The sequence below is a fragment of the Nicotiana tomentosiformis genome, chromosome 12, assembly GCF_000390325.3.
Source record: "Nicotiana tomentosiformis chromosome 12, ASM39032v3, whole genome shotgun sequence".
Lineage (NCBI taxonomy): Eukaryota > Viridiplantae > Streptophyta > Magnoliopsida > Solanales > Solanaceae > Nicotiana > Nicotiana tomentosiformis.
This window is the reverse complement of record NC_090823.1, coordinates 79,836,748-79,861,580: the sequence shown is the minus strand read 5'-3', so window position 1 is coordinate 79,861,580 and position 24,833 is coordinate 79,836,748. Positions and strand designations below refer to the sequence as shown.

General features: G+C 37.5%; 1 protein-coding gene across 3 annotated transcripts; it reads left to right on the top strand.

The window, feature by feature from the left end:
- The first annotated feature begins 13,519 nt into the window (after window positions 1–13,519).
- Window positions 13,520–23,454, top strand: LOC104105353 (uncharacterized). Of its 3 annotated transcripts, none has more exons than XM_009613616.4 (12): window positions 13,520–13,689; window positions 16,108–16,176; window positions 16,730–16,927; window positions 17,037–17,161; window positions 17,249–17,370; window positions 17,455–17,537; window positions 18,115–18,261; window positions 21,389–21,502; window positions 22,315–22,497; window positions 22,624–22,718; window positions 22,807–22,904; window positions 23,219–23,454. In XM_009613616.4, the coding sequence occupies exons 1-12, from the start codon at window positions 13,648–13,650 to the stop codon at window positions 23,308–23,310; spliced, it is 1,368 nt and encodes a 455-aa protein (XP_009611911.1). In that variant the 5' UTR covers window positions 13,520–13,647; the 3' UTR covers window positions 23,311–23,454. The 3 variants fall into 3 exon arrangements, with proteins under 3 accessions (XP_009611911.1, XP_009611910.1, XP_009611909.1); XM_009613615.4 differs by having other exon boundaries at window positions 13,521–13,689; window positions 16,087–16,176; XM_009613614.4 differs by having other exon boundaries at window positions 13,521–13,689; window positions 16,078–16,176.
- The last annotated feature ends 1,379 nt before the right edge of the window (window positions 23,455–24,833 follow it).

Below are 24,833 nucleotides of genomic sequence, written 5' to 3'. Positions count from 1 at the left end.
ATGGTTACATGTATGTTTATTGTCAACCTGCAGTTTAACATTTGAAATTGTCTTTCTCAATTAAGAACATAATTTTCAGATTATGAAATCAAGATAATTCATCTTGATGATGCTGGTTTATATCCAAGCTAGTTTAACATTGAATACCTCCTATTAATGGCTAAACTATTGCTTATGAGAACGAAGCCTCATGTGTTGGTCTAAGATTTTCTAAATTGCATACAGCGGCACTTGTATGCATCAGACCAACAAAATATGATAAGTCATCCCCTCACAATTGGTTTAGGATCAGAAACCAAATATTTTTACTATCTAATAACTTTTGATGTGTGGTATATGATTAATTTCTCTACCACAATGCACAAAGATATGTTTTCCAAAGAAGATTTGGGATATATGTTGGTTTTTCTAACATTTGGGGGATGGAATAAAACAGTTGAAAAATATGCTATATGAATCGAATTATCATTAATATAATCATCGCTTAAAAGATAATTCAAGTCAAATGCCAGAAGTATTTACTGATCCAAAATTAAATATCATATTTCAGCTGCAAATGCTCCTATTAAAATTAAAATCCCTGAAGGATAGAGTTTACTGTACGCATGAAGCGTGGTAGATGTCACACCCCAAACTAGTGGAGGCACGACTAGCACTCGATACTGTATTCGATCGAGTTAGCCACTAAACATACTAGCTAACTAGACTGGGGGCCCAACAGATCGGGCAGCACAACATCTGAAATACTAAGCCTGTACCGTAAGGTTATGACATGAATAATAATAAGCCATATAAACATAGGTAGACAAGCCAAAATAATAAAATACTAGCTGGCCGATGAGGCCGTGATTGAAGACATACATGCCTATATATACATGCCAAGCCTATAGGCTGGAGACTGAAAGCAGCAAAAAAAGAAACCCAGAATATTGTGTCCACAATAGCCTCTAAGAGTGTCATAAGCACTGTCGGGGATAAGGCCCCAACTATAGCCAAACTGTACAACAAAAGTAACCATCCTATGAAAGCTCCAGGAAGAGGTGGAGCTTACCAAATCACAGCTGAACCCCGAAATCCTAGCGGAGGGGTCGATCAGAGTCCCTACCTGGACCTGCACACACGAAACAAAAATGCAGTGTCCCCAGGCAACGGGACATCAGTACGAATAAAAATGTACTGGTATGTAAGGCAGAAAGTAGAATCATACATAGCTGATGTAAAAAGGTAATAAAGATACCACCTGACACTGAAACTCTGATAGCCTCCATGGCCGACATCCGACCTCATCGTAATAAAATATGCATGGTATGCCCGTGTAATCGTATGTCGTGAATACATATATATTGATGTAAATGCATGACATACCCAACCAAATGCTAGCAATGGCGGTCTCTCCCGGTAGCTAACCGGTATCATATTGCCAACCTGTGGCCATCTGTACAATATATATAGTCTTTCGGGCAAATAGGCCCCTTACCTCCGATTATAGCTCGAAGTCCATGCATAATATGTCATGTATGATATGAACTTTGAATGCACATAATAGGCCATAACAAGAACTTAGCCAACCTTGGCTCATTGGTACTCTTATTCTCATAATCTCATAATCACCTTCGTATCGCATACAAATGTCTCGTGGAACCTCATATCTTTTTTAATAAGTTTGAAAACTTAACTCGACTTTTAGAAAGATAACTTAACTCTGAATATGTTCATAAAAAGCTTAAGGTGCTTCACTTAGTCCTTATACCTGATTTCTTGATAATTAGTAAAAGAAAGTATTTCAAAAAAAATCAAATATTTTAGTAGTTTAAACATAAAAATTATATTTGAGAATTTTGAAATCGACGTGTCACTTTAGAGATTTTAAAATACACTTTAACAAGGAAGAAGGACTGATCGCAAATACTAAATGCCTTTATTTTTAAGTCACACAACCCAAAGACGAATAAGAATTCATATATATGGACATATATTTAAGAAAGCCGACAAAATGACATATATAGATGTCGAATACCCTTTTTAACCGAACGAGTGGAATATCAACCTAATAGCATCATGAAAATACTTCAGCTACGATACCAATGCCTTTCACAGAAGGTCTTTCTAGCAACAGAATAGTAAAATATCACATTTGGCGTCTTAGGAATTTCTCAAAATTCGTGCTAAAAGGAAGGACGAAGCTTAGCCTTAACATACCTCTCCAACGAACGTCCGAATGCCTGTAGTTCCTTCACGAAAGTTGTTCCTTACGTCCTAAGCTTCGAAACCACTATATATATGCAGCTTATACGCACCTATAAATAGTTCATAAATGAGTTTAAATCAGCAGATTTGCCATATGACCCTAACTTAACGAAACGCCCGTAGAACTTTGTAAAAACGATCATAAAAGAGTCCCAAGATGATTACCTTGGCAAACCAAGTATAAATCCTGAAGAACCAGCAAGAACAACAATTTTCTATCTTCCAAAAATAGCTCCAAATACAGCTAATAGAAGGGGAAAATGATTGCAAAGCATAGAGATTGCGCTTCTAGGCACGGGGGCAAACTTTAACGATAGAAATCGTTAAAAACGTACCTTAATCACTCAAGAACACCATGAAACCCTCTCTTAAGCTTTCTCACTGTTTTGGGACGAAGATGAAATGTTTTGGAGCCTTAAAATTCGGATTTTCCGACTTATACCACTTGTTTGACCCGACCCGGTTCGCGACCCGATTTCAGCCCGGACAGTCCGCGGTAAAACAGTCATAACCTTTTACTCCAATGTCGGTTTGATGTGAGATTTCTTTGGTTGAAAACTAGACTCGTAGACCTTTGATTTGGTAGGTTTTGAGTCCTATAAATCTTTATATATTGGGAGAAATTATCTGATACATTTGACCCAAAGTTTAGAAAATTTATTAGAGAAATTTACGATAACTTTTGCCGACCTTTATTTCGCAACTTGCTTGACTCCAAAACTTAACATGTGACCAGTGTGATATTATAATACCTCATAACACATTATTCTTAGCATATTATACACTCTTAGTCTTATCCCACAGGTGCAAGTTAACTTAAACCTTCCGAACGCACGGGGTGCTACCCGAGCCATTTCTTTAACCATGAACCTTTGTTTAAGGGATTCCTTTGACTTAAAGCTTTAGTTCAGTTCCTTGATATTACCACACATTTTCAGTCTTATTCTCCCAATGTGCTATACCCAATCATATATACCTAATATAACCATGCCACGTTACGTATATTACGTAAGAGAAGAGAGAAACACCTGGGGTCTCACAGTCTCCCCCCTAAGAACATTCGTCCGCGAATGGGTCAAGTCAATTCCTTGGTTTCATTTCTTGTCCGCTAATACGTTATTTACGAGACTATATTTGTTACATTTGCAAAGCATAAATCAAATTCTGAAGATTCCAACTACTAGGTTTCGTATAGCTATCTCGCAATAAAAAATTTAAATTGTACTTTCAAGTCATTTAAAATCCAATTAAGTTACTGTAAAGAAATAATTGGCAATTATTTAAATGCGACTCACCTTAAGTCGTAAATAGGTGGGGGTACTTCTTCCTCATTTCCTCCTCAGCTTCCCAGGTCATTTCCTCGATGTTGTTATTTCGCCATAACACTTTCACGGAAGCCACTTCTTTAGTTCGAAGCTTCCTTACCTGCCGATCTAAAATAACTACTGGTACCTCTGCATAAGATAAGTCTTCAACAATGTGAATATCCTCAATGGGCGTAATACGTGAAGGATCTCCAATGCACTTCCGCAACATAGATACATGAAACACAGGATGGACTGCTTCCAATTCTAAAGGCAAATCAAGCTCGTACGCCACCCTACCAATTCTCTGAATAATCTTATACGGTCCAACATACCTGGGGCTGAGCTTCCCCTTCTTTCCAAATCGCATGACGCCCTTCATAGGCGATACTTTCAGGAAAACCCAATCTTCTACATCAAACTCTAAGTCTCGTCGTCGAACATCTGCATAAGACTTTTGCCGACTTTGTGCTGTACGCAGTCGGTCTCTAATAAGTTTTACCTTTTTCATTGCTTGCTGGACTAAGTTAGGACCTAGCAACTCTGCTTCCCCGACCTCGAACCAACCGATCAGCGACCTACACTTCCACCCGTATAGTGCTTCGTAAGGAGCCATCTGAATACTAGCTTGGAAGCTGTTATTATAAGCGAACTCAATAAGAGGTAGATGATCATCCCAACTTCCTTTAAAATCTAGCATGCAGGCACGTAACATATCCTCAACTGTCTGAATAGTACGCTCTGCCTGTCCATCAGTTTGCGGATGAAAAGCGGTGCTAAGATTTACCTGCGTGCCTAGACCCTTTTGAAAAGATTTCCAAAAATATGTTATAAATTGAGCCCCTCGATCAGAGATAATAGATAATGGCACTCCGTGAAGGCGAACAATCTCTCGAATGTAAACTTGGCATAATCCTCAGCTGAATATGTCGTCCTGACTGGCAGGAAATGAGCAGATTTTGTAAGCCTATCAATAATTACCCAAATAGAATCATACCTTCGTGGAGTGCGAGGCAAACCAGTGATGAAGTCCATATTTATCATGTCCCATTTCCATAATGGAAGCTCAATACACTGAGTTAGGCCTCCAGGCCTCTGATGTTCGGCTTTAACTTGCTGGCAGTTGGGACATTGGGCTACCATTTCCGCGATATCTTTTTTCATTCCATTCCACCAATAGATTTGTCGAAGGTCCCGATACATCTTTGTTGCTCCGGGATGAACTGCATATCTAGAATAATGGGCCTCTGAAAGAATCTTGGCACGGAGCTCTCCTACTGACGGTACATATAAGCGGCCCTGGTAAGGACTCCATCTCCAGTTAGCTCAAATAAAGGTTGTCGCTGCTGTGGAATACTTTCCCTCAGTTTTATAAGCTCAGGATCCTCGTGTTGTCGCTCTTTCACTTCAGTAACAAAAGAAGATTTTGCCGTATTCTGAACGAGAATGCGTCCACCCTCTGCATCTACCAAACGCACCTGCAAACTAGCTAGCTGGCATAGATATTTGGTCATCTTGACCTTATCAGCTTCAACATGGCTTAAACTGCCCATGGACTTCCGGCTAAGGGCATCAGCAACAATATTAACTTTGCCGGGATGATATAAAATATCAACATCATAGTCCTTTAGTAATTCTAGCCATCTTCTTTGTCGTAGGTTCAGCTCCCTCTGTTTAAATAAATACTGAAGGCTCTGGTGGTCTGTGAAAACATCAATATGAACCCCATATAGATAATGCCGCCAAATCTTTAGGGCAAATACAACTACGGCTAACTCAAGATCATGCATAGGATAGTTCTGTTCATGTTTTCGCAACTGTCTGGAAGCGTACGCGATAACCTTACCATGCTGCATAAGAACACAACCTAGGCCGATTCTCGAGGCATCACAATATACAACATAACCCTCGGTGCCCTCCGGAAGAGTCAAGACAGGTGCCGTAGTAAGCCTTTTCTTTAGTTCCTGAAAACTTTGTTCACATGCCTCAGTCCACTGAAACTTAGCTCCCTTATGTGTCAGTTTCGTCAATGGTGCAGAGATAGAGGAAAATCCCTCCACAAACCTTCGGTAATACCTTGCCAAGCCTAAAAAGCTACGAACCTCTGTCAGATTCAAGGGCCTCGGCCAAGTCATCACAGCTTCAATCTTTTGGCCATCAACCTTGATACCATCGCCGGTAATAACATGACCAAGAAAAGCTACAGAAGTTAGCCAAAATTTACATTTAGAGAATTTAGCATATAACCTGTAGTCTTGGAGAGTCTGTAATACAGCTCACAAGTGGTCCGCATGCTCGGCTTCCGATCGCGAATATATCAGGATATCGTCAATAAACACAATCACAAATTCATCAAAGAATGGTTTGAATACTCGGTTCATAAGATCCATAAAGGCTGCTGGGGCATTTGTAAGCCCGAAAGACATGACAAGGAATTCAAAATGGCCATACCTCGTCCTAAATGCTATTTTTGGGATATCAATATCCCTGACTCGTAGCTGATGATAACCGGATCACAAGTCGATCTTCGAAAAGCATTTGGCACCTTGTAACTGGTCGAACAAGTCATCAATCCGTGGAAGAGAATACTTATTCTTGATAGTGACTTTATTTAGTTGCCTGTAGTCAATGCACATCCACAATGAGCCATCTTTCTTTCGAACAAAGAGCACCGGAGCACCCCATGGGGATGTACTTGGCCTAATAAAGCCTTTATCGAGCAAGTCCTTCAGTTCTTCCTTCAATTCCCTTAGCTCTGCAGGAGCCATTCTGTAGGGAGGAATGGATATAGGCTGCGCATCAGGAAGCAAATCTATAGCGAAATCGATTTCCCTTTCGGGGGGAATTCCTGGAAGCTCGTCAGGGAATACCGTCGGGAATTCATTCACAATAGGAACCGACTGAAGAGTCGCTGGCTCCTTATCTATATCCCTAACATGAACCAGATGGTATATACAACCTTTAGCAATAAACTTCCGAGCCCTAAGGTATGAAATAAACTTACCTTTGGGCGTGGCTGCATTACCTTTCCATTCAAGGACAGGCTCACCAGGAAAATGAAATCGGACCAACTTTGCACGACAATCAATATTAGCATAACAAGCTGCCAACCAATCCATACCCATAATGACATCGAAGTCTAGCATAACCAATTCAACTAAATCAACAGAGGTTGGATGGTCATTAATTAACACTGTACAATCTCGATAGACATGATTAGCTATAATAGAGTCGCCAACTAGCGTAGACACCTCAACTGGCTGTGGCAACAACTCAGATCTCATGTCAAGCTTACCAGCAATAAATGGAGTAATATATGAAAATGTAGAGTCGGGATCCATCAATGCATAAATGGCATGAGAATGTATTGTCAATATACCGGTGACAACATCTGGGGATGCCTCTGAATCATGTCGGCCTGTGAGTGCATAAAAGCGGTTCTGGCCACCACTAGAACCTGAGGTGTCTCCTCCACATCTCCCCCTACCACGACCCTGAGTAGACTGTGGACCTGGTCGAGGAGCACGGACGGAGGGCGAAGAGGCTGCTGTGAATCCTGAAGGCTGAGCTGGTGTACCTCTGCCTAACCCCGGGCACCGAATATAATGTCCTGTCTGCCCACAATGAAAACATGCACTCGAACCCTGTCTACATTGCCCAGTGTGCAGCTTACCGCACTGAGTACATGGAGGAGTAAGCTGTCTCATCTGTGCAGAACGCTCCTGTCGACGGCCCTCAGGCTGGCCTGAGCTCTGCCCCGGTCCTGACTGAATATAACGATCAAACCGCTGGCCCTGCATCTGTGGTGGGAAACTACCTGCTGACCGAGGTGGATATCGATGGAGTGGGGGCCTAAAATCAACTCGTGGCTCCCTATAAGACCCCATAGTACGAGCCCTCTTACTCTGCTCCCTATCCCTGCGAGTATCACGAATCCGACAGGAAAGGTCCTTTGTAGTCTGAGCGAAAGCCTGTATGCAGGAAATATCTACATCATCCGATAGGGATGCAAACCTACAGTCTCTAATCAGATGATCCCCCAAACCATCCACATAATGATGAACTCTAGCCCTCATGGTACGTACTATATCTGGTGCATATCTTGCCAAAGAATTAATCTTATGGCTATAATCCCTCACACTCATATCCCCCTGCTTTAGGCTAATAAACTGGTCAAGACGGGCCTCCCGAACCTCCCGTGGCAAATAATGGGCTAAAAAAGCCTCAGAGAAGTCCTCCCACTCTGCTGGCGGAGCATCAGGTCCTCTAGATCTCTCCCATGCATACCATAGGACGACTACATCACGTAGTCAAAAAGAAGCCAACTCCATAGCCTCGGTGACGGAGGCATGCATCACCCTCAATACTATATACATATGGTCTATAAAGTCCTGGGGATCCTCAGTAAAACTGGATCCTGTAAATAATGGAGGGGCCAAGTGAAGAAACTCTCGTACCGTCGAGCTTCCTATCCGATCTCTCCAGGTATCTGCTCCTGACTCTAGTTGTCGCTCATGAATAGAAACCATCCTAGTCATCAACTGAACAGCCTCCCTCATCCCCTAATCCCCAGTCTCTGATAGGGGACAATAGGTGCTGGAGGTCCTGTGTCTCTAGCTGCCTCAGGTACCAATGGAACTAGTGAGGCTGGGGGTACTGCATCTCCCTGGGCTCTAACAAGTGCTGGGGAAGCTGAAACTAGGGGTACTGGAGAAACACTGTGAGCCTCTAAGGGAAATCTATCCCTCTGACCCGGTGGGGAACGACTGGTACCTTCTCCCGGATCCATACCTATCTATCGCTGTGCCATCTCCTGAGCGTAGGTAGCCTGTTAGATAGGAAACACAAAGCACGATTTAGATTTCATATGTTCTTATAACTTCGCTCTATAGCACGATCTATTAATTGAAAGAAATGTAACCATTCCTAAATGCCTCATAGCCTCCTGATTATAAGTGTGGTGCACAACACACCCATAAGCAAAACTCTACTAGACACGGCTTGTGGACTCCCTGGGATACGACCTGCTCTGATACCAAGTTTGTCACGCCCCAAACTAGGGGAGGCACGACTGGCACTCGATACTGTATTCGATCGAGTTAGCCACTAAACATACTATCTAACTAGACTGGGGGCCCAACAGATCGGGCAGCACAACATCTGAAATACTAAGCCTGTACCGTAAGGTTATGACATGAATAACAATAAGCCATATAAACATAGGTAGACAAGCCAAAATAATAAAATACTAGCTGGCTGACGAGGCCGCGACTGAAAGCATACATGCCTATATATACATGCCAAGCCTATGGGCTGGAGACTGAAAGCAGCAAAAAAAAAACCCAGAATATTGTATCCACAATAGCCTCTAAGAGTGTCATAAGCACTGTCGGGATAAGGCCCCAACTATACCCAAACCGTACAACAAAAGTAACCATCCTATGAAAGCTCCAGGAAGAGGTGGAGCTTACCAACTCACAGCTGAACCCCGAAATCCTAGCGGAGGGGTCGATCAGAGTCCCTACCTGGACCTGCATGCACGAAACAAAAATGCAGTGTCCCCAGGCAACGGGACATCAGTACGAATAAAAATGTACTGGTATGTAAGGCAGAAAGTAGAATCATACATAGCTGATGTAAAAAGGTAATAAAGATACCACCTGACACTGAAACTCTGATTAGCTTCCATGGCCGACATCCGACCTCATAGTATTAAAATATGCATGGTATGCCCGTGTAATCGTATGTCGTGAATACATATATATTGATGTAAATGCATGACATACCCAACCAAATGCTAGCAATGGCGGTCTCTCCCGATAGCTAACCAGTATCATATTGCCAACCTGTGGCCATCTGTACAATATATATAGTCTTTCGGGCAAATAGGCCCCTTACCTCCGATTATAGCTCGAAGTCCATGCATAATATCTCATGTATGATATGAACTTTGAATGCACATAATAGGCCATAACAAGAACTTAGCCAACCTTGGCTCATTGGTACTCTTATTCTCATAATCTCATAATCACCTTCGTATCGCATACAAATGTCTCGTGGAACCTCATATCTTTTTTAATAAGTTTGAAAACTTAACTCGACTTTTAGAAAGATAACTTAACTCTGAATATGTTCATAAAAAGCTTAAGGTGCTTCACTTAGTCCTTATACCTGATTTCTTGATAATTAGTAAAAGAAAGTATTTCAAAAAAAAATCAAATGTTTTAGTAGTTTAAACATAAAAATTATATTTGAAAATTTTGAAATCGACGTGTCACTTTAGAGATTTTAAAATACACTTTAACAAGGAAGAAGGACCGATCGCAAATACTAAATGCCTTTATTTTTAAGTCACACAACCCAAAGACGAATAAGAATTCATATATATGGACATATATTTAAGAAAGCCGACAAAATGACATATATAGATGTCGAATACCCTTTTTAACCGAACGAGTGGAATATCAACCTAATAGCATCATGAAAATACTTCAGCTACGATACCAATGCCTTTCACAGAAGGTCTTTCTAGCAACAGAATAGTAAAATATCACATTTGGCGTCTTAGGAATTTCCCAAAATTCGTGCTAAAAGGAAGGACGAAGCTTAGCCTTAACATACCTCTCCAACGAATGTCCGAATGCCTGTAGTTCCTTCACGAAAGTTGTTCCTTACATCCTAAGCTTCGAAACCACTATATATATGCAGCTTATATACACATATAAGCAGTTCATAAATGAGTTTAAATCAGCAGATTTGCCATATGACCCTAACTTGACGAAACGCCCGTAGAACTTTGTAAAAACGATCATAAAAGAGTCCCAAGATGATTACCTTGGCAAACCAAGTATAAATTCTGAAGAACCAGCAAGAACAACAATTTTCTATCTTCCAAAAATAGCTCCAAACACAGCTAATAGAAGGGGGAAACGATTGCAAAGCGTAGAGATTGCGCTTCTAGGCACGGGGGCAAACTTTAACAATAGAAATCGTTAAAAATGCACATTAATCACTCAAGAACACCATGAAACCCTCTCTTAAGCTTTCTCACTGTTTTGGGATGAAGATGAAATGTTTTGGGATCTTAAAAGTCGGATTTTCCGACTTATACCACTTGTTTGACCCGACCCTGTTCGCGACCCAATTTTAGCCCGGACAGTCCGCGGTAAAACAGTCATAACTTTTTACTCCAATGTCGGTTTGATGTGAGATTTCTTTGGTTGCAAACTAGACTCGTAGACCTTCGATTTGGTTAGTTGTGAGTCCCATAACTCTTTATATATTGGGAGAAATGATCTGATACATTTGACCCAAAGTTTAGAAAATTTATTAGAGAAATTTACGATAACTTTTGCCGACCTTTATTTCGCAACTTGCTTGACTCCAAAACTTAACATGTGACCAGTGTGATATTATAATACCTCATAACATATTATTCTTAGCATATTATACACTCTTAGTCTTATCCCACAGGTGCAAGTTAACTTAAATCTTCCGAACGCACGGGGTGCTACCCGGGCCATTTCTTTAACCATGAACCTTTGTTTAAGGGATTCCTTTGACTTAAAGCTTTAGTTCAGTTCCTTGATATTACCACACATTTTCAGTCTTATTCTCCCAATGAGCTATACCCAATCATATATACTTAATATAACCATGCCACATTACGTATATTACGTAAGAGAAGAGAGAAACATCTGGGGTCTCATAGTAGACCAATCGGTTCCAAAGGTAACAATCCTTGAAAGAATATGAGCAAATGATCAAAATGATCATAATAAGGAGGAAATAAGCTCTGGAAGAGCCCACGACATAATATTTCATGAAACTCCGGAAGAAGTTCAGGTACCTGAAAATAAAGAAAGTGATGAGATCTCAACAAGTTATGTCGCTTACGAACTGATACGAAATGATCGTCGACGATATATTTGATACAATATAGTACACAATATTATAAAAGATTGTGAGGATCGGACCTGTAGTCCAGACACCTGAAGATGTCATGCCATTTAAATATGACTCATTTGATTAATTCTATATGAAGATCCCTGAAGGATTAAAATGCCTGAAGCAAATTCAAAATTTCGGAAAATGTATTCAATCAGATTACAAAGATCTTTGTATGGTTTAAAGCAATCTGGGAGCATGTGATATAATCGTCTTAGTGAATATTTGTTGAAAGAAGGTTACATAAATGATGTTATTTGTCCATATATTTTTATGGCATCAAAATTTGTTATATTTGCTGTTTATATTGGTGATATAAATTTTGTTGGAACTCCAGATGAGCTCCAAAAGGCAATTGAATATATTAAGAAAGAATTTGAGATGAAAGATCTTGAAAAGACAAAACTTTGTCTTGGTTTGCAAATTCAACATTTAACAGACAAGATCTTTATCCATCAATCTGCCTATACATAAAGGGTCTTAAAACGCTTTTACATGGACAAAGCGCACCCATTGAGTACACCAATGATTGTTCGATCACTTGAAGTGAATAAGGTCTGACCTCCAGAAGAGGATGAGGAACTCCTTGGTCCTGAAACACCCTATCTTAGTGCAATTGGTGTACTTATGTATCTTGCTAATGCTACAAGGCCTGACATAGCATTTTCTGTTAATTTACTAGCAAGATATAGCTCTTCTCCTACACGGAGACATTGGAATGGGATTAAGCATATATTGCGATATTTAAAGGGAACTCTTGATATGAGTTTGTTTTATGCTAACAAAGGTAGTGCAGATCTTGTTGGTTATGCAGATGCAGGTTATTTATCCGATCCCCATAAAGTTCAATCTCAAATTGGGTATGTGTTTACATGTGGAGGTATTGTCATATCATGGCGCTTCACAAAGCAATCTATTGCTGCTATTTCTTCAAATCATGCTGAGATAATAGTTATTCATGAAGCAAGTAGGGAGTGTATATGGTTGAGATCAATGATTCATTTTATTCGAGAAAAATAAGGGTTGGAATGTGATAAAAGACCCACAATTTTATACGAAGACAATGCTGCATGCATAACCCAATTGAAGGGAGGATTTATAAAAGGAGATAGAACGAAGCACATTTCACCAAAATTATTCTACACACACGATCTTCAGAAAAATGGTGACATTGATGTGCAATAAATTCGTTCAAGTGACAATCCGGCAGATTTATTCACTAAATCTTTACCAACTTCAACTTTTGAGAAGATAGTATACAAGATTGGAATGCGGAGACTTAAATATTTGAAACAAGGTTTTCATCAGGGGGAGTAAAATACGCGATGTACTCTTTTTTCCTTACTAAGGTTTTTTCCCACAGGGTTTTCCTTATAAGGTTTTTAATGAGGCAGCTAGCAATGCGTATTACTAAATATGTGTACTCTTTTTCCTTCACTAGGATTTTTTCCCACAGGATTTTTTTCTATTAAGGTTTTAATGAGGAACATTATCTTATAATGAACATCCAAGGGGGAGTGTTATGAAAATAATTATATTGTGGATGTTCATATATTACTCCGCTATAGATAATCTTCCTGAAAAAGATTATCCATTTAGTACTCTGTTGAAGTTTATCTACAAGCAGGTTGCAAGCAGTTCAATGAAATGATTTGGAGCAACTTCTTATTAAACAGGCATGTTGCAAGCAACTCATACAGACAACTTATAAGCAGCTAAAGAAAAGCCTTGCAGCTGCTTCCTGAAAAGCCTCACAGCTGCTTCTTTTCTTGTATAAATAAATGAGTTTTCCGTTCATTATGTACACAAGTTTGAAGTTTGAATAATATATCTGTTTCTCTCTATACTTGTCTTTACTTTACGGTCTTTATTTTATAACACTTTTATAATTGTTGAAGTTTTAATATCTACTCATAAGTTTTTAATAATTATAGTTCAACCCCAAAAATTTTAATTATCCCCTAATTACCAAAACTTGGTCAAAATCTTTTAATTTGTTCAAGACTTGGGGATCATTGTGCCCCATTCTTCTCGAGTCTGTATCACTGTCAACTCTTTGAACTGAAACAAACTTTATGTAGAAAAAATCAGGAGAATAGTTTAGAGCTCCCTCCGGAAACATCCAGAGAATCCTCAAGGCTCGACGTCAATGGCGAGGGTTCCAAGCAAGCACTCTCGCGATCAATTTCAGGTATATTCTCTCTCTCTCTCTCTCTCTCTCTCTCTCTCTCTCTCTCTGTTGCGTTATATTATTTATTTATGTATAAACTGAAAATGCCTTCTACTATTTCATACCGCTCTCTTACTCCAATAGCGGAGCTTATTAAAATGGAAATTAACTTCTTAATTCCGCGTTTTATTGATTGTTGCAGCTTTGTTCTACATGGTTTCGCTCTTGGATTTTAAGTCTGCAATTTTTTTTACTGAACTCTTGCTGAAACTAGATGTTGTTATGTGTGTGCTACTAAAAAAAAACTCAGGGAATTAATATTGTTTGTCAACTCTGTTTTTATTGGCGAGTAGAGTGTTTTATTTCTGGGATTTGTTTGGTGGAAAAATAAAAATGCACTAAGAAAAATTGTTTTTTATGACTGAGAAATCTGTCTGGGGCTAGCCCTTAGGACCAACCGCTGCATTCAAAACTTGGATAATGGGCCTGACCCTCTATCATTCTCCACTTAAATACCAGGCTTAGTTCCCATGGAGCAAGGCTCGAACCTGTGACCTGTCACAAGTTCCTCAACCTTTGCCGCTTGAACTAAGCTTGGGGAACGATGCACCAGGAAAGATTGTTTCTTAGACAAAATTCTAGAAGGATGTCACTGGCCGCAAAAGAGTAATAGACTATAGTGGTAGCAATAGTTAAGGCAAGCACGGAAGGTGGCTGAAGCGTTTACATCTGCTACTGAAAACTGGGGTTGGTTCTGTATAAGGGTATGATTGTTGCTTTTCTTTGTTAGTTTATCTAGTGTTTTGGTGGTCGAGGGTGGGGTGTGGTTAGTGGCATAAAGAAAGAGATGGTGGTGGTGGAGCCGTTATGCATTTTAGAGGTGGTTTTGCCCATGCCTCAAGCTGTGAAAGACTACACCTTATTGTGTCTTTTGGAGTATATGGAAAGAAATAAATGGACAGAAATTTAGGGGTGTGTTTATGATGATGGATGTCTTTTTTCTGAAAATGTTTTCTGGAAAATGACTTAGTTTCTGGAGAATATTTTTCCTGGAAAACGTTTTGGATGCTGATCGGAGGTGTTCTGAAAAAAAAAAAGTTTATTAAAAATTAATAATAATATTAGCAAACCGGATAGTGTTTTGAGAAAAAAGTTTAGTATTAAAGATTGATCAAAATGTGTAAGTGTTGGTTAAACATAAATTAGTGCGATGAAGTTAATAGTTGAGATAATTGGAAAGGAAAATGACTTCCACCTAATTGAGGGAAGTCATTTTTTCCATTTTGGTGGAAACCAAATACCAGAAAATAAGTCTCTTTCTGAAAATATTTTCCGTCATACCAAATTAACCTGAGATGGAGACGGGAGTCATATGATTGTGTAAAGAGTTCTCTTTTATCTAATTTGTATTTGGTGTGCAAGCATGAGACTCTTGCTTGTGTAGTCTGATTCCTTTTTGGTTAGGCTTAAGGCAGAACAGTTATGTCTAATCTTGTAAATATGACACCTGATATTGTTCGTGTATATATTGATTTATCACAAAAAAATGTCATGTCAAGTATTTATGTATGTATTGATTTATCACAAAAATATGTCATGTCAATGTTCTCAGTGATGCTGTGAAGGATAGAGCAGGTAGGATCGAATTATAATAGAAGCTGACAGAGGCAAACACATTAATTCAAATACCTTTATTATGACAATTTTATGTGAACCTTAGTAGTACCATTCCCAGTTCAGACGCGGTGAGATTTCTCTTCCTGTCTGTGACGTTATATAATGAGTGATTTCAAGTTTTACTCGTTATTCTAAATTAGAAAATGTATCTAGAAGCACTTTTATTTCCTTCTCAATTTTAGGTTGTATTTTTCAATTGACTTGATTTACCAACCAAGAGAAATTCCTTGTGAAAATGCAGCAAACTAAGCAGTGAGAAGAATTTGGGTTTTTACTCTATTCTGAAGTACCTCAAGTCATGTTTCATGTATCATGTGTACTTACTTTGTCTGTTCTGCTGGGGGTGAGCATGGTTGAAGCTAGCAAAAAGGATTTTAACTGGCAATACAGTTTATTAAACATGCTCTGGTTAGCTGACAGTCAAATTTTAGTTTTGCTCTTTCTCTTAAAGTTTTTTTTTGGTTGACACACATCCCGAACCTTTCAGTTTGATATATTGCATGCATCTCAATATCTAGACGTCTACCTCTCTGAGTTAACTAATGTTCATGTGTGTTTCAAAGGGCTTTTAATCGTCTGCTCTGCATTTGACTCTTTATCTTCCACCCACGTACTTACTAGTCTCTTACTTTTTTTCAAATGTTTCATGTGAGTGACCTGCATGTAATTTAGGGATTCATTTGCTTGATATTCTCTGGTTTGTGGTTTTACTGGCATTATTTGGCTGACCAGGACATGCAGGGGCTCTTGAATACCTTACAGGATTGGGAACTATCATTGAAGGATAAAGACAAAAAGATGAAATCGCAGGCTCGTGGCAAAGAGAAGTTGGTAATCACTTATTTCAAAACCTACCTCTTGATATGTACTGGTAACGTGCATTTTTAAATGATGCTTTAATTAATTGGAATTATGCATTGGTGATTCACTTTTCTTTGGCGTGTGACACATGTCATTTTGTCTTCCCCTATGTTCTGAGTCAATTTTCATCTGTTTGTGTGGCACTTCTAGGGGATCTTTGAGTGATATTTGTAATCTGCTTTAGAGGTGCACCTTTTGTTTGTGATTATGATTCTGAGATCTTCTGTTTTTAAATTGTTTAACTTTGTTTAGTAGATCTTTTTAGGTTTTCTGTCACTAGAATAATTGTGGACATCGCGTTGATTCAAGTGTCTGCAGCCGTTTATACCTTTCTCAGTCATTTTGGCTAAGATCAAAATATGTTTCTGCACACTCTGCCTTTGTTGTCCTTGGTTGTTGAAGAGGTTACATCATACGTACATCATCCATGAGGACTGTGGTGCTGTGGGTTGTTTGTAAATGATTTTGTCTGTGTTGACTTCTCAATCCTAAACGTTTCTCCTTTCTCCTAATTACCTTACAGAGAGAAGACTGGAGCCATACTAGTGAACTTCCTACTGGTCCTCAAGTTACTGGGACACAACGAGTTGGCAAATCTACCTCGATCTCAAGTGCTGCTGGTCCATATGATTATTCTAAAAAGTACAATCCAACTAGCCATCTATCAAGTGAAATGTTGTCAGAAGAGAGTAACATTGACGCCAATTCAGAGAAAGAGCTGGTATAATTTGATCCTTAAAATTAATTCTCCTTTTTTTGGGGGGGGGGGGGAAGGGGGGAATGAAAGCTTGGTCGTTATAGCTGGTGCTCTGCCTTTTATCTATTCCCAGGGTAATGAGTTCTTTAAGCAGAAAAAGTTCAAGGAAGCTATTATTTGCTATTCTAGAAGCATCGCACTTTCACCAACTGCAGTAGCTTATGCCAATAGAGCAATGGCCTATCTTAAGATCAAAAGGCAAGTTTAATGCACTTCATTGTTCTTTTAGTTAAAGTATAGTTAAGACTTGAAAAATGGGGAGCAGTCTTATCTCCTTGTATTTAGGTTTCAAGAGGCAGAGAACGACTGCACAGAGGCCTTGAATCTGGATGATCGCTACATTAAAGCATATTCTCGCCGTTCAACTGCTAGGAAAGAACTTGGAAAATTGAAAGAATCAATTGAAGGTATACTTTTATCTAAATTTAAGCATAAGGGGTACTGTCATATTCAGGTTTCCATATTTGTCTAATGCAACGGTAGCAGCACAGATGCTGAATTTGCCTCGAGGTTGGAACCACAAAACCAAGAAATCAAGAAGCAGTATGGAGAAGTTAAGGCTCTGTATGAGAAGGTGATCACTCTGCTTGGCCTAGATGCGATTTCTTTTTTTCCTCTTAAAAATTTGTTGCATTGTAATAATCTACAATGATTTCTTTCTTGGAGATACTTTGGTGCATGTCTCCTAGGACTGTGTGATGGTCCTAGTCCTTTGGAGGGTCTTACACTATATTTCCCTTGATGAAATGAGGAAAAGGGACTGGTGGTAAAATTGAAGTCACAGCTATACCATCCTTTTGCAATCACTTCACCTATTGAAGTATTATAATTCCAGTTTACCAGCCAAAATGTGTGCTTCATGTAGGCTTATCATGGATAATAATCTGGTTAATGGGAGATAGCGCTGTTTGTGCACATATAATGTGGGAGGAACTTGTGCAAGCTAACCGATAAAGTTCTGTTTGCATGCACTGAAGAACTATTGTTTAGTTTTCCTTGATTGCACCATGATACTTTTGTGTGGAGCATCATCTCTTGCTAGATCTCTTGTTCCCTTTCAGAGGCTGTATAATTTGTTTTTTGACATTTTATTTGTTTCTTTTATGCATTGATCACAGATTATTTAGCAATCAATTTAATCAACCTTGTAGGAGATTCTTAAAAGAGTATCAGCAGCAACAGGAGTTTCTGCACAAGGGGCTCAAAAGACTGGAAAGACAAATAAAACTGGCCCTGTGATCCAATCTGTATCAGGTAGTTCTCAAAAGGTGGCTGAAGTTCGGAAAATTCCTGCCAAGGTTGTCATTCTAAACCGTTGCATTTAATTTTCTTTTCCATTTTGACTCTAATGTTCACACCTGTGATTACTTTAACACTAAGAGGAAAAGGATTAAGATTGTTGGAATACTCTTAAGGTATTTGAATGATTATGCATATAATTAACAATTCCTGGAGGGATCAGTGGGAATTATTGGATTTTGATAGTATTATAGCATTGAAGTATCTGAATGCAAAAGCATGAACCAATTCACTGTCATCTTGTATAATTTCTTAATAAATTATTGATTTTACCAGTTATTTAATGGTATTCAAGCACTCTTTAATAAAGAGAAAATAATATTCAAGCACTTAGCATACTAAAGTTAAACTGATGTGGGGAGACGTGAAAGATTTAGAGGATCGTAAGAAACTTTTATATGATGATTGGAGTTCATGCATATTTCCAACTATCCTTGATAGAATTGTGATTGGGTTTTAAATTTGTGCATTTTTTCCTAATATAAACAATAACCTGAGATGTTTTTCTCACAGAGTGATTCATTATCAGGTTCTGAGATTGACTATAATGGATTGTTAACATGTAAAATAATCCTCTGTTTCAATCTTTTATCTTCTATCTTAGATACTGGTACTCAAGTTAGATGTCAAATTTCGTAGTAAAATAAGTAGGTCTTTGGTGGGGATATAGTCTACTCTCTGGAGAATTTGAACTTTCTCTAATATAATTTAGGTTAAGGGTGGCAAGTGGGCCGGGCCCGGTCCTAAGTGGGCTTCGCGGGCCCGGTCCCAAGTGGCCGGTCCTATGCGGTCCGGTCCTAAACGGTCCCGGGCTTCGCGGGCTTATTGCTGGAACCGGCTCGGGACCGGGACCACGAACTAACGGTCCCGGGCCTAAGCGGGCCCGACAGATTTTTTCTATTTTTAATTTTTTTTTATAGAAGTTAGAGAAAAAAAATAGTAATAAAGATATATAAGCTATATTCCATTTATATACTATATATACATCTTAAAATATATATATATATATATACTATATTATATATACATAGTATACATCTTAATATTCGATAGTATACATCTTAAAATATACTATATATACATCTTAAGATATATATATATATATATATATATATATATATATATACTATACTATACTATACTATATTATCTTAAGATATACTATATATACATGTATATCTACTATACTATATTATATATATATCTAGTATATCTAGTATACTATGTATATATAGTATATCTTAAGATGTATATATAGTATAGTATAGTATATATATATGTATATCGAATATAGCTTATATATCTTATGAGATGTATATATATTATAGACTATAGTATAGTATAAATATAAGCATATATATATATATATATATATGTATGTATATCGAATATAGCTTATATATCTTAAGTTGTATATATAGTATATTATATACTATACTATATATACATAGTATATACATCTTAAGATATATATAATATATATAGTAAGATGTATATATATTATAGTATAGTATAGTATAGTATATACTATATATACAACTTAAGATATATAAGCTATATTCGATATACATATATATATATAAGCTTATATATATACTATACTATACTATATATACATCTTAAGATATATAAGCTATATTCGATTTATATACTATATATACATCTTAAGATATATATATATATATATATATATATATATATATATACTATACTATCTTAAGATATACTATATATACATGTATATATAGTATATCTTAAGATGTATATATAGTATATACATAGTATATATATAAGCTTATATATACATGTATATCGAATATAGCTTATATATCTTATGAGATGTATATATAGTATAGTATAAATATAAGCTTATATATATATATATATATATGTATGTATATATATATCGAATATAACTTATATATCTTAAGTTGTATATATAGTATATATATACTATATTATACTATACTATACTATATTATATATACATAGTATATAAGCCATATTCGATAGTATACATCTTAAGATATACTATATGTACATGTATATCTACTATACTATATTATATATATATATCTAGTATACTATATATACTGTATTTGACAGCCCAATGGCTTTTTTTTTTTTAAAAAAAAACAAATAAATAAATTTTTTTTTTAAAAAAAATAGCCGTTCGGACCGTTTGGCCCGCTAAGGGACCGGGCCGGTCCCGGGCCTGACGGGCCCAATTCATAGTACCGGCCCACGAGACCGGACCAGGCTCGCTAAACCGGGCCAAACGGTCCTGGCCTGTTAGGCCCGTTTGGCCCCCGGGCCGGTCCCGGGCCTGGACCGGCCCACTTGCCACCCTTAATTTAGGTTGTGGGGCTCTATCCTTATGGCAGAACATTGAGAAGTTATTGAAGCATGTAGGGAGAATTTTCTCTTTTAAAAAGTAGACACCATTTTTGGACAGTCTAAAAGGACAATTAAGTTGGGACAGATGGAATATCAATTATAAGACTGTTCAATTATATCTTTTGAACTGTTCATTTGGCCTATTACTTTTTGAGATTCATCACTCCCATGACTACGTGAAATACATAGTAAACTAGTTGTCGTTGAGGGTTAACAGACCTCACGAGCTAAAGACATAGCCACATGAGCTAAATAATTTGCAACTATAGGAATTGTCCACTAAAATGATAAAAAACCTCTCTGAAACATTCTACTAAGGCCCAAAAGACCCAAAAATTTTACGAATATCATTTTGCTCTCATGTTCCTTTTAATGAATTAAGATATGGCGCTAAAATATAAATATTATGTTAAACCAAAAAAAACAGCTGAGTTGTAAAAATGAGGTTCATGTGCTAATTTGAAGATTCCTGGAATTTTCCGGCCTGTAGTGTATTTTTGCCCTATCTGAATAAGTAAGAGCGCAAGCATGTGAAAGTGACATGGTATTCTGCATCTCAATATGTGGGTTATCTCTATAATGCAATCTCAACATGAATTTGACTTCTTAAATGATGTTAAAAGTAGATTGATTATCGGGTCACTAATATATTTTATGATCTGGTGAAAATTAAGTCAAATACTGGTGTTCACCAATCCACAATGCCTTGACATTCAAATTCTGTGCCAGGAAAATAATAGAGATGTTCCTGGGACTGCTATGGAAGTTGAAGATACTCATATGCAGATTAATAGCAAAGATTCAGATGCTTCTGCCACCGTTCCTACCCTGAATCCTGCAAAGGTTTTACTCCTGGATTTAGTTGTTTCTACTATTCCTTTCTGTGCTTTTTTGTGGGTGGAACGTAGGGAGTAATTGCAAGGTTCTAGTTCATATAAGCATACATAATGTTATGTGTCAAAAGGTTTATTAAGAGTATATAGTGGTGTTTATCAAAAACTTTGTGGTCATGTCTCATAGCCTTTTTCACAGTGGTAGTCATAATCCAGGTTTCATGATGACAAAGACTAAACCAATATCATTTTTTTTTATTGAACAAGTCAAGTTATTATCAATTACGATCACCAACATAGAATTAATTTGTAGTCAGATGCTTGTTCAGTTTGTTTTCCCATGCATAAAGCTATCTCCACTTGCTAGCTTTTGCACTTTTCTGCTCTAGAAGCATCTACCACATTCAGAACATGCCATGTATATTCAGGAACCTAAGTATGCACAATCATAACACTCGTCATGGGGAATTTGTTGAAAGTATTTGGCGGGGCTATTCAAGAGTAGTTCTACTATTTTGCAAACTAACGTTAAGATCATATTAAGGTTTCATCTCGATTGTTTTTTCTGAAAGGCCCTTGAGCATTTTATGTTTTAAGTAAGCGTTTCAAGAATACATATCCCTTACTGAAGTTTCACATATGCTATAACTTTGAATGTTAGTACCTCCAAGTGTCTGAATTTATTTATGACTATCTGAAAGTATTTTAATGGTCTGTATTTCATTTACATGCAATATCATACTATTATTCTCTCTTTTCTGTTATGCTAATATTCTTATCATGCACATACCGTTGGTGTCACTTATCACTTATTTTTTGCAGAGAACTCACAAAAATAGCAAGCAAGAACTCAAGGAATCTGTCCAAGAGCTTGCTGCTCGAGCAGCTAGTCTTGCCAAGGCCGAAGCTGCAAAAAATATTGCACCACCAAATTCAGCGTATCAGTTTGAGGTTTCTTGGCGAGGACTTTCTGGTGATCGTAATCTGCAAACTCATTTATTGAAGGTCTAACTTACTGTCTTCATCTTCTTTTATTCTTTGTATTTGCTGGTCAAATCTGTGTTAAAACAGTCAGACCTCTTTTCCATTTCTCATCTGTTTCAGTAAGCTAGACCTGCTTTCTCTGTTCAGGTCACTTCACCTGCAACGTTACCCCAAATTTTTAAAAATGCCTTGTCTGCTCCGATGCTCATGGACATTGTAAGATGCGTTGCCACATTTTCCATGTAAGTATGGGATACATTTAGGTGGAATCTTCAAGTAGAGTTTGCAGATAGTTAATCTTGACATGTTTTCTCTCCTTCTATTCACCAGTGAAGATATGGATTTAGCAATTAGATACCTGGAAAATCTTACAAAGGTCCCAAGGTTCGACATGATCATCATGTGCCTTTCATCCACTGATAAAGCTGGTATATCTCTTGAGTATATAGATTTGCGTTTTTATTTCGTGTAATTACATGTTTTTACTTCGTACTAATGTAAGCAATAAAGCCCTTGCATAATAATGATCCACATCGTTCCACTACTTAGTGAAGAGATTTAAGTGTAGCAGTATGAGACACATGCTACGGAACATCATCGTGGAACATTATTTTCCTGCATAATTCCACTAATCTTCATGATTTCCTCTTTAAATCTTCTTGGGCTAGATGAGTGCACCCTGTGCATTAAATTTATGTTGCATATTACAATTTAGTTTTACTTATTTCTACATCTTAAACAGAACTTGTCAAGATATGGGATGAGGTTTTCTGTAAGGGAGCCGAGGAGCACACTGCAACCCTCAGTGCACTTCGCTTGAACTATGGCCTATAACAATGATGGAGTTCTCGCTGGTGCAGTTAATGTAAAAACTTGACAATCTCGTATTATTTCAGATCTTTGTAATTGTACAAAGCGAATGTGACTAATGTGTACGTGGTTGTAGTTTTTGTTGAAATGGGAGCTTTCTTGTTGAAATTCTGTGTCTCGGTATCTTTAAGATGTTTGAAGACTTGTGACAAGGAAAATTTGATATTTCCATCAGTGTCGCGTTGCTGTGTCCTTAGAGGACATTAAAATCATTTTGCTGGAGCTGAGATAGTTAATTTTAAAGGTGGGCTTTCGTGAAGGGGAGATTATAAGCAGGAAATTATAAGAACTCACATTTAGTGGTAGAGTAATGCATCTCCGTTTGCCTGAAAGTATTTCACTTTCAGTCGTAGCTGTAATTATGGCTTCAGAAAAAAAGAAGAAGGAAAGAAATAAAGAAAGCTACGTTGACTTGACTGTTGGGGTAATGCTTAGAGTTGTTTTAAAATTCTCAAGCAAATCTGTTGATTCATGTTGTGAGTTGTAACTGGTGGATGGCTATTTCTACGGCCTACGAGCAGGACAATTTCTAAATTTTTGGAATGACACTCATCTAGGAATAGGATAATCGATGTATATATGTTGGGTGGTCTTAGCTTCTTTGGTATAACCTAAGGACGTATCTTTTATTCTAGTGAGAATGAAGTCTATTTGGATGTGGTTACCTTAGCTTTAAATTGTAGTTAGAGTGTGAGTTTCTCTTTTCACATTAGGTGTTACTTATTCGTGGTTCAAACTGTCATTGTATTTGTACCAACCAACATGTTTATTTAGAACCTTTCTACATACTTACGCAAGCACATCATGCAATTTTGAGTTCTTAACTTGTGCTTTACAAAGACTAAAAATCACATAAATAACCTACGATTTCTGCCAAATACCTAAAATTTATGGTTTTTCATTTAAGAAGCAGCCTATGTTGATGTGACTACTGAATTCGCACATAACTCATGTCATTTCATTCAAATTGTGCAAGTTTATACTCTCTATGTACAACAATAATATACTCAATATTATCCACACTGTGAGGTATGGAGAGCGTAGTATGTACAAAATATTTTAATTAATGTGACTAAATAAGATTGATGAAGGTAAGTAGCTAGTTCGAGGCTTTTCTCTACCTAAATCCAATTGCATTTCTGTTAAATTGACTTTTTGCCCAATAAGGTGATCCTATTTGCGTTTGGATTGGTCTAGATGGTACTCTTTGTGGAAGTATACTGTAAACTAAGGAAGAAAAGGGTAGAAGTAGAAGAAGAAAAACATTGCGGATCGTTTTCTAAACTTGTATGAATATTTTGTTACCTTTTAATGTTATCTAACTAGTTATTGATACATCTATGTTAATGTGATAATATTTAATTGCTAGCAATGTATTTTCGTCTTGGGATAAACCGATAAACCATTTAATCTCCAATTTTACAAACTAATACTAGCATGTTTTGCTAAGCCTTAGGAAGCTAAAAACATTTGTTTTCATTTTTTGA

Bases quoted from the DNA above. Each gene is read 5' to 3' on its own strand.
- LOC104105353 (XM_009613614.4), top strand. From the start codon at position 13,648: ATGGCGAGGGTTCCAAGCAAGCACTCTCGCGATCAATTTCAG. The intron at 16,928-17,036 runs GTATAATTTGAT...ATCTATTCCCAG, and splicing joins CCAATTCAGAGAAAGAGCTG to GGTAATGAGTTCTTTAAGCA. The intron at 22,905-23,218 runs GTATATCTCTTG...CATCTTAAACAG, and splicing joins TTCATCCACTGATAAAGCTG to AACTTGTCAAGATATGGGAT.